General features: G+C 50.7%; 1 protein-coding gene across 1 annotated transcript; it reads right to left on the bottom strand.

Moving 5' to 3' along the window:
- Positions 1-32: 32 nt before the first annotated feature.
- On the bottom strand, positions 33-15482 carry ASB5 (ankyrin repeat and SOCS box containing 5). Its single transcript, XM_078595830.1, has 7 exons — positions 14985-15482; positions 6821-6900; positions 6314-6421; positions 4865-5012; positions 2562-2696; positions 2011-2334; positions 33-1237 (listed from the first exon to the last, which is right to left on the bottom strand). Exons 1-7 carry the CDS (start codon positions 15178-15180, stop codon positions 1113-1115), a joined length of 1116 nt encoding a protein of 371 aa, XP_078451956.1. The 5' UTR covers positions 15181-15482; the 3' UTR covers positions 33-1112.
- Between the last annotated feature and the right edge of the window lie 715 nt (positions 15483-16197).

The raw sequence follows: 16197 nt of genomic DNA, 5'->3' as shown, positions 1-16197 counted from the left end.
AGTTGGTTGCAATGACTTCACAATCGTGTCAGTTATACATATAGGTATATTTATTATACAAATTTAAACACAAGTCAATAACGGCAACAAAGTCCATATTTCTGTACATGGCTGGAAAAGGTACAAAAATGAAAACCGGATTCATAATTTCTTTTGGGTTAGGTCACATAATGATCCGACTAAAATCTCTGTCGTTGAGATCCTCCACCATCCGACGCCACCAGAAAATGTGTCGCGTGTACCAGTGTTTAACGCGCCATTTAATGTTTCAGCTCGCGGCAAGTTGAAAGAACAATCCTCGCAAACAGGTTTATCAATCGGATACGGGACTTCATTTCACACCACAATCCAGGAAGTCAGAATCGGCAAGTCAAAACGACTTACTTGATTGTTGTTCACTCTTCCGTGATCTTGATCTGATTGGTGGAGTTTCAAATGAAACATATCTAATTGCTATTTGGTTGTGAGGATTGTGCTTTAACTTATCAGTGAGCTGAAACAATAACCATTTATGCGGCAAATTCTTGTACACGTGACAATTAATTTGGCTGTTAGTTGGGTGGAGGGTCTTAACAATTTCACCAGATCATTGTAGCCTGCACAACAAAAATATATGAATCATAACACTGTCTGCAAAACCCTACGTGTTAATAAAACGAGTTGCTAATTAGTGTAGTGCGTGAGCTTTGGGAAGTGACTTTTCCATGACCAAGGTGCAGTCTACATCCGTAAACCTTTGGGGATTTTGCCTGAAGAGGTAAAAACCCTCCCTCAGGTTTTCCATTCCATGAAATCCATGTAACTTGTTAGATGCTGACGGGTTCATATTATACATTGCCTCCACATTACAATTAACAGCTTGCACATGTAATGTTGTGCACGTCAACAGTGTTGGCAACTTCCCCTACCTGACAGCCACAATCCGCTCAGTGGATTCGGCATATGCACACATTCACTTTCAAGACGTGATGCAACACCGCCAAATTGGCACAAGCAAATGAGCGGGTGAGAGTTAAGTGCATGCTTGTGACATTCAGCCTTGTTTTAAAGCAGACACTTTTATGTTTCTAGTGCGACAGCAAGTACAAACGCGCGCAAGTGTTCGTACAAGCCTAGCAGTACTGCAGGTAGTTGGTGATGATTCTGGGCAGGGGTAGACAAGATATCATGTGCAGTCGCGCTCGACCAAGCTTCTTTCGTATCGCCAGTCTGCATATCTGCGTGAGAGACTGCGGGTCTGCACACAGGTACATGGAAAGAGACAACGATTTAAAAAAACGTGTAGGTAACGAGTGTTCTTTAGACTGCACATCAAAATAGCCAGGACGTGTGACTCATTGTATAGATGCCTCCTTCCTTACCTTTGAGGGTGCTTACCTATAAACACTTGGCACTTCACCAGCATCCATTCAAGAAAGCCTGGTTGCTGATGAGACACTTATGTTGAACCTGGTCCAAAGTCTGCTTGTGCCAAATTTATGCCACTGAAATTAGGCACTTCCAGAATGCCTATATGGAGAAGACCTTGCTTATTTATTTCTCACAGCATATAAGCTCATCTGGCATATATGCTGTCTATGCCTCCCCAATTGGCAGTTCCACAAATTAAACAACCTTGGTAAAAATGTTAAAATCATGCTAATGGTACATATTGATGGTAATTATCTACGTTAAAAAAAATATGGCTTATAGAATAAGTGGTTTGACGCATACACCATCATCCCAGCATGGATTAAATATTCATGTCATCCGAATCCGTCCGACACCATGCAGTTTGAGGAGCATTACCTCTCTTCTACCTAAATTACTGTTTATAATTAGTTGACGTAATATGATGTCAAAAGGCACTTTGTGATTCATCATTATATCCCCGGCAGGCTGTCGACACAGCATGGTACAGCAGTGCATTGGCAATGGGCTGCAAATTATTCTCATTATGATAACGCATCTCAGAATACACAAGCAGATGGCGTATTCAACGTGCAGATGGCGCGTACTGCAGCAACGCACCTTCGTGCGACTGCAGCAACTGTTGCAGCGTGCACTCGGGGTGTGCATGGTGCGCGTAATCCACCGCTCGCTTGCCGTCCGCGTCCCTAACGTTGACGTCGGCTCCGAACTCGAGGAGCAGCCCGACCAGGCGCAGGCCGTGCGCGGTGCAGTACACGCCGCCGTGCGCGCCGTTGTCGCCCCCCTCGTCGTACACGCCCAGCGGGCCGTGCAGGCCCAGCACAGCGCGCACCCTGCCGTGCACATCCATTGTGCTGCTGTGCATCGCGCGCGATGCCACGTGCAGTGGAGTGGTGCGGAAACACCCCTTGTTGACGTCCGCGCCTGCACACGGACAAAGAGATGCCCATTTTCCATCGGCGCATCCGAGCCGTGCCTAGAATGGGAACCTCACCGGTACGGGTGGTTTTCCGCTGGCAGTTTGCCGAGCCGAGCCAGAAACAAACCGCGATGCTTTGGCCTCAGGATACTTTGGTGCTTTAAGATCCTTCGGTATTCAGGAGCAAAATAAAAGTGAATCCTTACAGAGAGAATTGTGCGTTTAACCGCACCTGCACGTAACAGAGCCCGCACACAGGCATCGCGGCCATGCAGGCTCGCCGCATACAGCGCCGTCCCTGTGTGGGGCAGCTCCGCGTCGATGTTTGCCCCAAACTCGAGCAGCGTCTCCAGCACGTCCACGTGACCTGGATGAGAGGAGGGGATTGGGGGTGGAGTTACTGGAGAGGTCTATTGCAGTGGGGAATGGTGGTATAGTGGCTCGTCTATTAGCGACAACGTACAACGTCAGTGGCACGTGCTATCAACATCTCATCTCGCCTTAGCTCGGTCAACTCAGAAAAGATGAGGATCTGGCGCTGTGTATGAGTATTGGCAATCGACAACAGCTCAGTTGGCAACACCATCCCTGTTGACTCATTAGATACCCACTAACAGCAGTTTATAGCACTTTATTGGGCTAAATTAGAGATATTTGTGAGTGCAAATGGCATCTAAATTTGGGACGGTGGGAGGACTGTTAAAGAGTGCGGTGAGCAGGCTTGCGATGACCGGGCAGCTGATGGCACTGGCCGCCAACAGAATGATCAACACAACAAGAAGCAGAACAAAGCAAGACCCATCGAGAACACAGCAAGAGGGAAATAGACGTGCGATGTGATCACCAAACACCCTACCCTGAAAACCCACAACACCTGCGTCTCCTGTCAGAAAGTTTGTGCCACTCAACGACACCCCTTGGGGCAGTATGTCGGGCACTGGCACTCTGGTGGTGTCTCCACCATGCAGCTAAAAATGACAACTGGTGTGGCATGAGCAATAGTCTGTTGCCATGGAGAATTTTCTTGAAATCAAAAGTCACTTATGAAATGTATGTGTAATTTCTTTTGCATCTTACTTAGCCAACCGTGCTAATCCTAGGTGTGGGGAAATGTTGAGACTGTAACAAATTCACAGACATAATGAAGAACTCATTTTCTTAATAGCTGTGAAACTCCTGCCATGCGGTGTGTGGGTTGTGCTTGCCACCAATGGAAGTCTGCGTTGCGTGATGTGGGATGGTGTGACTTTGTGTGCAAGGGTGGGGTGGTGTGACTGATGTATTCGGGTCCGGTTTCATGGTGTGCGGAGTGAGGTGCGTAACATGTTGTGGATTCATGGTAGGCAAAATGTTGTGTGTAGTATGGTGTGACAGTGTATGCGATGTATCATGGTGTGGTTTCATGGTATGCGGAGTGTGCTATGTAGAATGGAGCGGCACAGGGTGGTGATGGTGCACGTGGTGTGGCCGGGTGTGGTGTGCAGAACGATGTGACGGTGCGGCGTGTGGGGTGGCGTGGGTGCAGTTTAGATTCACTTTATTAATTTTTGCAGGAAGGGACCAATGAGTGTTTGCCTTTTTCAAGGGCATCCTGCGACGATACAGATGTTAATTACAATCATGACTACATAGGTCGAGATACAAAGAGCAAGCACCGGTACGTACTTCATATGATATAGGAATAGGGAATCAGTGGAAAACGTACACAAAAAAGCAGGGCTACATAATTTTAGGAACAAAAATAAAGGGGAAAAAATATAATGTAAGAAAGCAATCACATACAGACCCGGCTTACGCCTCTCTGCCAATCATTTGATAAACTTGAGTTTCAGGAGTGAATGGAGGTTTTTCATGATCAGCAATGACTGAATTCCCAAATCTAATGCGATGATATAGCATTCCACGAGGCAGCAGCCACCGATAATGCCCTGTTTCCGCACACCGAATTAAACCTGGGGATTTAAAAGAGGAAGTATGAGGAGCTTTAAGGCTTTGGTTATTTTCTCTTTTGGGGACAACAGGCCCATCAAGTATCTATGGGAGGCTGCTTTTGCCAGCATCAACATGATGAATAAAGAATAGGCATCAGTCTTTCCGGAAAGAATACAGGAGGCGTTAAGATGTTCCAACACCAAACAGACAACCATCACAAGGCATCTAGTCTGCATTCACAAAGCACGTGAGTGGTTAAACATGCAAACAACATGCTTTGATCACATATGCATTGTCCTTGAAACGAAATGGCCTACGCCAGAGACAGCCTCCTTCATGGCCTTTTCGCACTAGTTTTAGACCAAAGAATGCCAAAAGTCGAACAGCACGAAGACAATGCAAACATCAAAGCATGAATAGCTTGGGTTAAGCAGTTATATCCATGGGACATTTTTTTACCAGCATCAAGATGATGAAGAAAATAATGTATTTTGCAGATTTAACCAAGAGAACCATTAAAATCAACAGGGCCCAGTGGATGCTTCTACGGGCAGACTCAAGTTGACGGGACGGTGCAGCGTGCGGGGAGTGGTGTGTACCCACCACGAGTGGCCGCCTCGTGCAGCGGGGTGGTGTGTGCGGCGCAGTAGAGGGTTGCGCCGCTCTCCAGGAGCAGCTTCACGCACGCAGGGCTCCCGCGCACGCACGCATTCACCAGCGGGGTCACACCGTCTATCGTCATAGCATTCACCTAGCCACAAAGACAGAGATCCCCCAGTATGGCCTGAAACAGACTTTTTGGGACAAGTTCTGTTCACGAGTAGCACCTATAAAGGCCGGAATGGCACGCGAGGAGGTGGGTGGCCAGCTCCACGCCCGGCCGCCTTTGTCTCCCCAGTTGTGATGCTTATACACCGTACATGGTATTAATTTGAGGCCGAGTCGACTGAGGAGAGGCCAGGACCGGTTCAAATAATCGTCACTGGTGTTGGCCATGGGATTCGAGCTCTGGTCGTCACGCATGCACACACACACCCAGTTATGCAAATAACAGGACAGGAAAACCTCTGTTAACGACTAATCGCTTAACGACGGGCCTCCATAGAGCACAATGTCTTCTCTTACCGACCATTCCCTGTAAACGACGGGATGTTGTAGGTACACTAATATGAATGCATTTATTAACCATGTTTCTTTTAATATTCTAGATTTATAATGTTGTTACTAATATCCATTGTTTAAATATTAAAAAGTAAGTTTTTCGGGTGAAAAAGGCAACTTTCGATGCTATCGGAACAAATTAAGCCTTTAACGTGTATTTCCTATACTCAATTAACGACCGGTTTCGTGGAAACAATTACCGTCGTTAAGAGGAGTTCTACTGTACTCACATAGGTGGACGCCAATAAATATTCAAACCTTCTCTGATACGTTTTCAGATTTTTGTTTTTCGAAGTGGGAATCTCGTTTGCAATGTGTCTCAGTTGTCTTGTCTGTCTCTTTTGTCTGCCATTCCCGTGATATTAGCCTAAAGGTACATTCACATCTCGCAATGAATAAGTCGATGAATTGTGACATACCTAGAAATTGTATTGGCACACTATGTACCTGTGCATCACGCTTGACATATTTTCGGGATGTATTCCCAAATTTCATATCCATGCAAAATTAAATCTGAAAATCCTACCTAGATATGAAGATTCGAATGACGTGGGAAAAAAGTAGTTGATTCTAAAGTATGATGTCAGAGGGAATGTCACTTATATTACATCATGTCTATGATTTTCCCGCCAAAAGCAGTGTCAGGTGGCCGTGTGTGTGCGCGTGCCGTGTGCGTGCATAGGGGTCGTGTGTGTGTGTGTGGGTGCCATCTGTGTGCACGTGCCGTGTGTGTGTGCGTGTGCCGTGTGCGTGCATAGGTGCCGTGTGCATGGGTGCCGTGTGTGTGTGTCGTGTTTGTGCATGCCGCGTGTGTGTGTGTGGGTGCCGTGTGTGTGCATGGGTGCCTGCGTATGTGCGCGTGCCGTGTGTGTGTGCGCGTGGGTGTAATACCATGGCCCCCGCTTGGATGAGGGCTCGAGCACAGGACACATGCCCCCCAAGACACGCCTCGTGCAGTGGGGTCACCTGGTCTATCGTCAACGCATTCACATTGCAGCCCTGCCAATGACACGTCAATGTGAAGCGTACCATAAGAATATCACATTATTACCGCAGTAGGTGTGTGCACATGCACGCGTATAAACGTGTCCGTGCATCTAGAGCGGGATGGTAGTGTAATGCCAGCAGTGGTGGTTTCGTGGTCGGCGCATTGTGCTACAATCCTGGCGCCCTGCATTCCAGTCCTTGCCAGCGAATAATGATTGTGTCAAGTGACCGAGAACGTCAACTTCAGATGAAATATATACATTTCACCTTATAAGACCAGCGTCTAAAACTATCCGTGATTGGCTTTTGAAATTCACAATCGTGCAGGTCGTATGGTTTCATGCGTAGTTTTAAGTTGTTTTTTTATGTTTTTGCTCGTGTATTTATTTGCGGACCTGCATGCTTACTCACCTGTGCAATGTACGTTTTGAGTGAGAGAAGACGTCCCTGGCTCGCAGCTTCATGCTGCAGGCTCCGGTCGGCCCACGATCCTAACGCACGCATACACAACAACGTGCACGCAAGAACACGCACGCAAAGATATATAAAATACGGCCCCTTTGTAATTCCACAGCTGGAGGAAGGCCTCCCCCATGCCACGTCGGTCATTGTGGTCTCTGGACCATAATTCACCATGTGGGCCAGTGTGGGTTGGTGATGGGATGGGCCCAGGACTGGTTCAGATATGGCTTGCTACTGATGTTAGTCGTGGCTGTAAATCTAACTCGGGTTGCTGGGTTCATTGAGCAGTGAGTGCACCACTGGGCCACCACAAACTATTGCTGTACCACACTGTGGAAGTATTACATACAGACCCACCTCATCTATTCACATTATTCTCAGAGTAGGACGATGGGGTTATCTTTGCAAGCAGGTGGAGGTTTATTTAGAACGAATTTTCATATACTGTACATCGGTAGTGGCTTCCAGGCTGTAACTGATTAAAAAAAAAGTTTACAGCATTACCAATGTATGTATTTTATAACCTTGACAAATATTATTTTTGAAAAAACATTCGCTGACATATGACTAGCTGAGTGTTCTTTTGATATATAAATGCTTTAAAATCCTACTCCTGCCTGAACAATCATTGTGGGTCCAGTATAGTTGGAGTTGTACAAATATACGAGGTTTTCTTGGTTATTATCCACATGCCAACTATCGTTTCAAACCCTCAATTGTGTAAATCTTGTGTGATAATTTGTCCAGGAGAGCTTGACTTAAGATATTGCCAGGGTGGTTCCATTTGCATGAGTTTTTAAACCCCGAAGAAGCCGAGATACGGCCAGGAAAATACTATTTGGGATGGCTACGTTGGAAGAACAGGAGAGGATGCTGGCTGCGCACCTCTGATAAGCATGATTGGCTACGTACGGTGCAAAATAACATACAACAGAAATGTAAGGAATTAAAGAAGGAACAGCGCATTACAGGTCTGATTACTCTACTTCAACTTTTGCTACCCACTGATTGTATTATTGCGCCATTATTTAGCATCATGTTTGTGCATTGTACTCACCAGAAAACCTTTAATAAACACGTAAGTAAATAAATACCCCCAGCATGACGCTGCGTCCTCACCGCTCAAGGTTAACACCAGACACTAATTTTAGGTTGAGTCATCCGTATGGGAGACACAGGTTGAGATATCAATTGACAATGGTGATGTGTGCGTCCAGGAATAAAGGGCAAAACTGAAGCACAACCCCACACGCCCACCCACATGCCCCCAGCCAACTTGAACAACATGATGCCAGCCCCATTCTGGAGCAGACAGCTGGTGCTCACTCACACTTATTGTCACGGGCTTGGAGCTGATGCCTGCTTAGATTAGCCTACATTTCAGACATTACACAAGCAGCTTTGTCAAATTCATCAAGGATATCCTACTCACCAGCAATGTCTGGTTTGTCCAGAAGCATCTCAGGTTGAAGACAAGGGCTTTTCAAACTCAAGTCCTCATGCTTCCTCACTGCAGTTTGTCAGATCAACTGAGACACGTGCATGTCCATAAAATGTGCAGCTGTCTGTGCAAATAATTTGAACGAGTCAAAGTATTCCCATGCTCAAATGAGGGTGCGGTGGTACTGAAATTCCACATTCATATGGCAGGGATCATCCCGTCCACATTACAACCACTGATCACTTGCTGCAAAGCGATACTCAATTTTGTTATTTTTGGATAAAGGATAAAATGAGTTGACACCAGACTGGGATTCCAACTCGTAACCTCTTGATTGTGAGTCGAGCACTCTTGTGACGGACACCACCCGGCTGGAATGACTGCACTTTGGCAAACATAATCTGCAGACAACCAGTGTCCATTGGACGGTCAGTGCATTGCCATGTGGTCGATAATGAGACCTTCAATGCAGAAAATATTTGCATGGGAATGTATAAAGTTACATGGCAATGTAAATAATATTAAATAATGTGAGTGCAGGGGCGTAACTCCCAATTTCAACTGGGGGATATGCAAGATCCGACTGTCGGCCCCCCTCCTTTCTCCAGACTCCTTTCTCTTTTACTGAGACAGCTACTGGATGTTGTTAACCGGTATACAATAAAATATAGGTTATAACTCTCTATACATTATTTTAGTTGCACCTTGTATTTGATTTAGAGGAAGACAGTCTCACAGTGACAGTATTAATAAATAAAAACATTTCAAGGTACAATACTCACAATTAATGAGACCTTTTTCCTGTATGAAATAATGCAACATAAGAATAGGATTTGACCCTTTCTGGCAATAAAACAGCTGTTAAGATGTTCAAACACCCAATAGATACATTTTGCAAGGTATAAAGTCGATATTAGCCACACACACAAGCCGCACGCGTACAAAGGATAAATACGCCCCCCCCTCCTCCGTATGGCCTTGAACAGACTGTCGGGGCAAGTGTTGTTTGCGGGCATCGATGAAGGCCAACACGGCACACGAGGTGGGTAGCCAGCACCACGCCCGGCCGCCTTTGTCTCCCTCATTGAGGCCGAGTCTACCTAAGGGGGAGGACCCACGACCGGTGTTGACCGAACTCTGGCCGGGGTTCGTGGCGTCTGCGCGCTCACCGCCGCGCCACCGCTCTTGAATTCACGCGCACGCGCCCGCGCACGCGCGCGCACCTTGGCACGTGAGCACCGCCCACCCCGCGTCGCGCCGCCGCTTGGGTGGCACCGCCGCCGCTTCCTCCTCCGCCTCGCGGCGCTTACGTGACAGGTCCCACTCTTCCATCTCACCGTGCCTCCATACAACTCCTCAATCACTCGACAACGTCGTCGTTATCGACGTCGCGATGGACGCACGTGCGCGAGGCTCACACCGGGAATCGATTTCGCGCCGCCGATTTTCTCGGACGATTCTGCCCAGCATCGATTCCAGAGTGTCAGAGGTTTGTGATCGAGCTCCAAATATATCCCGAGGAGAGGAGGAGGGTGCGGCAGATGGATGCTCACCGCTCCTCCACCATCTCACTCCTCCACCACTCACTCCTCCACCATCTCACTCCTCCACCACTCACTCCTCCACCATCTCACTTCTCCACCATCTCGCTTCTTCACCATCTCGCTCCACCATCTCACTCCTCCACCATCTCACTCCTCCACCATCTCACTCCTCCACCATCTCACTCCTCCACCATCTCGCTCCTCCACCATCTCGCTCCGCCACCATCTCACTCCTCCACCACTCACTCTTCCACCATCTCACTCCACCATCTCGCTCCTTCACAATCTCGCTCATCCACCTTCTCGCTCCTCCACCATCTCGCTCCTCCACCATCTCGCTCCTCCACCATCTCGCTCCTCCACCATCTCGCTCCTCCACCATCTCGCTCCTCCACCATCTCTCTCCTCCACCATCTCGCTCCTCCACCATCTCGCTCCTCCACCATCTCGCTCCTCCACCAGCTCGCTCCTCCACCATCTCGCTCCTCCACCATCTCGCTCCTCCACCACCTCGCTCCTCCACCATCTCGCTCCTCCACCATCTCACTCCTCCACCATCTCGACACCATCTCGCTCCTCCACCATCGTGCTCCTCCACCATCTCGCTCCTCCACCATCTCACTCCTCTACCATCTCACTCCTTCGCCATCTCGCTCCTCCACCATCTCACTCCTCCACCATCTCAATCCTCCACCATCTCGCTCATCCACCACTCGCTCCTCCACCATCTCTCTCCTCCACCATCTCGCTCCTCCACCGTCTCGCTCCTCCACCATCTCGCTCCTCCACCGTCTCTCTCCTCCACCATCTCGCTCCTCCACCATCTCGCTCCTCCACCGTCTCGCTCCTCCACCGTCTCGCTCCTCCACCGTCTCGCTCCTCCACCATCTCGCTCCTCCACCATCTCGCTCCTCCACCATCTCGCTCCTCCACCATCTCGCTCCTCCACCATCTTGCTCCTCCACCATCTCGCTCCTCCGCCATCTCGCTCCTCCACCATCTCGCTCCTCCACCATCTCGCTCCTCCACCATCTCACTCCTCCACCATCTCACTCCTCCACCATCTCACTCCTCTACCACTCACTCCATCATCTCGCTCCTCCACCATCTCACTCCTCCACCATCTCGCTCCGCCACCATCTCGCTCCTCCACCACTCACTCCTCCACCATCTTGCTCCTCCACCACTCACTCCTCCTCCATCTGGCTCCTCCACCATCTCGCTCCTCCACCATCTCGCTCCTCCACCATCTCGCTCCTTCACCATCTCGTTTCTCCACCTCACTCCTACGTCTCACACTCCATCTAACTCCTCCGTCTCGCTGCTGCGTCTCACTACTGTGTCTCACCCCTCCGTCTCGCTGCTGCGTCTCACACTCCATCTCACCCCTGCGTCTCGCTTCTGCCTCTCACTTCATCTCACCCCTGCGTCTCGCTGCTGCGTCTCACTCCATCTCACCCCTGCGTCTCACTCCCATCTCGCTCCTCCATCTCACTCCTGCATGTCGTTCCATGTGATTTTTATTAAGCCTTATCACGCTTCGGAGTGAACATTCTCTTCGGACTTAAGTTACGCGACTTTCATGTTACACACTTTCAACATACGATGTGAATACTGCCTTCCAATATCGTTGCTAACATTGTGACATTCCTTGCTGTGTCCTCAAATTAGTTCATTCCCTCATGTGACCGAATCAGGACACCTTCCACTGCTGACCAGACTCGTTTACTCGTCTAAAAGCGTTAATCCACGGTGTATACATACATATATTGTACCACTGCTGTTGGACACATTCCCACAACAACAAAAATATATCGATAACTTTGAAAGGTCAGCTTGCCTCCGAAGACGTCGTAAAAATGTGGCTACTTCACGTGATGGCGAAGCCTTCGAAGCGTAAACGCGGCACGTGGTCCTCCCACCCTGTTCTACGCAGAGGCATTGCGCAAGAGCCGCCAAAGCGTCTGCTCTAAAATAAGCTCCGTCGCATCTATATCCATCGCTTAGGAAGTGGCGTCACCTCGAGACAAATCGAACTCTGCCGTTGGCATTTGCCGATTTGTTTTAAGAGATTGATTCCGGAATCGATTCTTGGCAAGATATTCTTCCTCTAATAATACTGCAAGGGGTCACTCGCCCCCAAGGCTGCCACCCCCCTCGTTCGCAGCTAAGTTTAGCTCAGAGAGTACAGCGCTAAATTAAGAACGCCCCCACGATCCAGCTCACAACACACGTGGCACATAAACAGCCCGTAGACACGGACACACACAAAGCAGGGCACACACACACTGGCACTCGCCAGCTGCTCCACTGTCAACGAGCCACGCGTGCGTGTCGCGAGACACTCTGCACAAAGCCATGCGCGGCTCCATCCTCGCCATCGAGTGTATGTTCTGGTTAGTGCACTGCGATCCGCGTGGTGAAGTATGGCCAAATAACCCCCACGAACCGCACGGCGTCAGGAGATCCTTCATCCAGCAGTGAGTGGGCTGACAAAAAAGGGAGCTGTACGATTACATGTCCATGAGAGTCGTATAGACGTATGCCAACTTACACTCGCAAGCGTCGCCATGAGATGGCTAAGACCCCATAGCTACACAACTACCTCCTGTGCGTGAGATACAGACGGGCTTACCAAGTGGCAGAGATGTGAGTTAGTCCAAATCGGTGTCAGATTTACACACACCCTCACGTGTAGGAACATTCGTCAGTGTGTCCATTGCGCACGCGAACGGTGGGCAGCGCTGATCTCCGGTGTCCGTCCTAAATCAGTGGTGGAATTTCCACACCACATTCATATGAGTGGTGGCCAGGCTACACACTGCGCGATCAGGATTTGGATGTTCACAATGTGGCACATACTTCATTTACCGCGGGAAGATCATTGGATGAGCCGACCACGTGCTAAACCACGTCTCAAAGAAACGACGCTGCCACTAATACGGCCAGGTGATATAGATCAGGTATGGGGGGAATGGAAAAAACAATCGTATATCTCGGTCACGTTTCCTCCTATCATCTCTCAAGTCGCTAAATTAAGCGGCAGCAAAGCCACGTGGTATAAGCTCAAGTGAGAACAGCGGCGACTGGCTGCTATTGCCGTGTCACGGTTGAGTACCAAACCTTAAGCGAGATAACCACACACGTTCACTCACCCGAGAAATACCGCCAACATTTAAAATAGCGTCCCAATTTAGTCTACCAGAACCATCGGTGTTAGTCATGCATCCAGTTATTGAGACCGTCCCACGTCCTGGTGCCACTTGTTGGGCTCTCTGATCGCTACAAATTCCGATGACTTGTGGGAACCGGCCACATTTCACATTCATCTGGCAGGAGCCAGCCTCTTCATGTGGAAGCCACTGTTATGCATCGTTATAGTAGCACGAATGGTGGGATAGGTGGCGTCTACAGCCGCTGCGAGAGACTTAAGACAAAAGTCACCCCGTGTAGACTTTTCAGACTGTTGGGGAAAGTGCTTTTAGCGAGCCCCTATGAAGAACGGCGGGGTGGGTAGCAACACGCGTGGCCGCCCCCAGGCCCAAGTGCTTGGTGCTTTACACAGCGCACCGGGAAGTATTACTCATGTAAGGCTGAGTCGACCTCGGGTAGACCCTGTACCGATTCATGTATCCTCCACCGGTGTTGACCGCAAGTGAGAACCACTTGGGCCGCCAGCGCTCTCCACGACGTGAGAGAGACGCGCGCGCACGGCCTCGCAGTGTGGAGCGAGCCCGCATCACCCCGACCGCAACACCGTCCACACGTCCACCCCCGCCGGTGGCGCGTTCGTCCACTGCCGGGTCGCACTCGCGGGTCAATCCGCACGGCCAGACTCGCCAGCCAGGGGGCTCTGCAGAAGCGCCGAACGAACGCTCCCGACCGCCGACCCTCCACCCCCAGGAGTCTATCCACCCCCAGGGATCTATCTCCACACCCAGGAGTCTATCCACCCCCAAGGATCTATCTCCACCCCAATGATCTATCCACCCCCAAGGATTTATCCACCCCCAAGGATCCATCAACCCCAATGATCTATCCACCCCCAAGGATCTATCCCCACCCAAGGATCAATCTCCACCCCCAAGGATCTATCCCCACCCCCAAGGATCTCGACGACTCCACGCCCCCCCCCCCACCGCGATCGTGGCCCCGCTCCCTCCATCGCTATCTGACTCCCCGACACAAATCCACAGTCTAGGGCTGAACGATTTGGGGAAAAGATCTAATTGCGATTTTTCTGACGGATATTGTGATTTGATTTGCGATTAAAATTTTTAAGTCAAGCTTCAGTTAAATATTCACTGTGTAATAGATTTAAAACATGTGATGGAGCATTACCACATAATATCATCAGCATATGAACTTCTCTATATATTCTAATGAAAGGATGAGAACTTAAAATATATGAATTGCTTCCAACATGCATTTATTAAACTGAAATAGAACAAACATAGAACAATTGTTAAGTTAAATACATAAAGTTCAAATTTTTTTTTTTCAATAAGTAATAGGACTTTTCAAATCGCAAAAAATTTCAGCCTTTGCGATTTACTAATCGCATTGTTTCAAATTGCAAATTTCGATTTGAAATCGATTAATCGTTCAGCCCTAAATTCCACATCGCCGCTGGCTCCGCTCCGCAAGGCGGCGCCCTCCTTGGAGCGCTCGGGGGCTCCTCTCGTTGACGAAGGCTCAACGAGAGGAGGAGGAGCGGCTCTTGGGGTCTTGGTCACGTCGCCGGGCTCGGTGAAGCGACGGCCGCCACGCGACCGCCACGCGACTTCTCGTCGCCTTCTCAAGCAAACAGCAAAGCGGCAGAGCGGCCGTGCCCCCAGGAGGCTCCGTCGCAAGCTCCGGGACCCCCCCAGCAGCGTCTGAGACGCGCGCCGCTCCAACGGAGATGAGACGATGGTGCACGGAGGGGAGGGAGATGGGAGATGAGACGATGGTGGGAGGTTATCAAATTGACTCCCTTCTGTCCATTCGCACTTAGCCCCCTCTCGGCCAATTCCCACCTCTTCGTAGCCCGACGCTTGGGCCACACTGGCCCCTGGGGGCCCTGGCGCAGTTGCACCGCCTGCGCACTCGACAACGCGCGCCGCCGAGTGAGAGTGCGCGGCCGTACCGCTGTGCTCCGCGATGCCGTAGAACTCGCTGGCGATGCGCGCCGCCTCCTTGCGGTTCCCCCGCACGATGTAGAAGTGGCTGAGCAGCGCCAGGCTCAGCTTCACGCACAGCTTGAAGCAGAAGAGCGCCAGGATGCTCAGGTAGATGTTTCCGAACTTGCGCGCGAACGAGAAGCCGTCGTCCTCCGCCGACATGCTTGTTACAACAAGTGTGTGTTGCTACGGCTCGCTGGATGCCCGGATAGTTGAGGCCGCCTCTCTGGCTGTTGCTGTACTGGCCGGTTCAATGTTGTTTGTAGTCTGGATGTGAGCCGACTGGCTGGTAGTATAGTCAGCTGGCTGGTAGTATATATAGTCAGCTGGCTGGCTGGGCTGGCTGGCTGGCTGGGTTGGTGAGCTAGTGAGCTCGTGGGCTAGCTGACCGGTGGGCGAGCTGACTGGACTTGGGTGAGCTGGGCTGGCTGGGCTGGCTGCTGTCCGCAAGGCTTGTCGCTATCTGGCCACGGGTCGCTGCTGCCGCTGCGGCCGCCTCCCGTGCGGTGGCATGGGGGGGTGGAGTCTGTAGCATGGGGGGGGGTGGAGTCTGTAGCATGGGGGGGGGGGTGGAGTCTGTAGCATGGGGGGGGGGGGGGGTGTTCTGGAGTGTGTAGCATGGGGGGGGGGAAGGGGGTGCTGGAGTCTGTAGCATGGGGGGGGGGGGTTCTGGAGTCTAGCATGGGGGGGAAGGAGGTGCTGGAATCTGTAGCATTGGGGGGGTGGTGCTGGAGTCTGTAGCATTGGGGGGGGGGGGGGGGGTTCTGGAGTCTGTAGCATTGGGGGGGGGGGGGTTCTGGAGTCTGTAGCATTGGGGGGGGGGTGGCGTCTGTAGCATTGGGGGGGAGTGCTGGAGTCTGTAGCATGGGGGGGGTTCTGGAGTCTGTAGCATGGGGGGGGGGGTTCTGGAGTCTGTAGCATTGGGGGGGTGGAGTCTGTAGCATGGGGGAAGGGGGTGCTGGAGTCTGTAGCATGGGGGGGGGGGTGTTCTGGAGTCTGTAGCATGGGGGGGGGAAGGGGGTGCTGGAGTCTGTAGAATGGGGGGGGGAAGGGGGTGCTGGAGTCTGTAGCATGGGGGGGGGGGTTCTGGAGTCTGTAGCATTGGGGGGGTGGAGTCTGTAGCATGGGGGAAGGGGGTGCTGGAGTCTGTAGCATGGGGGGGGGGGTGTTCTGGAGTCT

Source organism: Lampetra planeri, chromosome 7 (genome assembly GCF_965212315.1).
Source record: "Lampetra planeri chromosome 7, kcLamPlan1.2.h2, whole genome shotgun sequence".
NCBI lineage: Eukaryota > Metazoa > Chordata > Hyperoartia > Petromyzontiformes > Petromyzontidae > Lampetra > Lampetra planeri.
The sequence above is the reverse complement of the archived record's forward strand: the minus strand, read 5'-3'. Positions and strand labels throughout refer to the sequence as shown.

Excerpts from the sequence above, each read along its gene's own strand:
- ASB5 (XM_078595830.1), bottom strand. The coding sequence starts at position 15,180 with ATGTCGGCGGAGGACGACGGCTTCTCGTTCGCGCGCAAGTTCGGAAAC. Across the intron at positions 6,422-6,820 it reads TCAAAACGTACATTGCACAG|GGCTGCAATGTGAATGCGTT; the intron begins GTGAGTAAGCAT and ends TGTCATTGGCAG. Across the intron at positions 2,335-2,561 it reads GCGGGCTCTGTTACGTGCAG|GCGCGGACGTCAACAAGGGG; the intron begins GTGCGGTTAAAC and ends GTCCGTGTGCAG.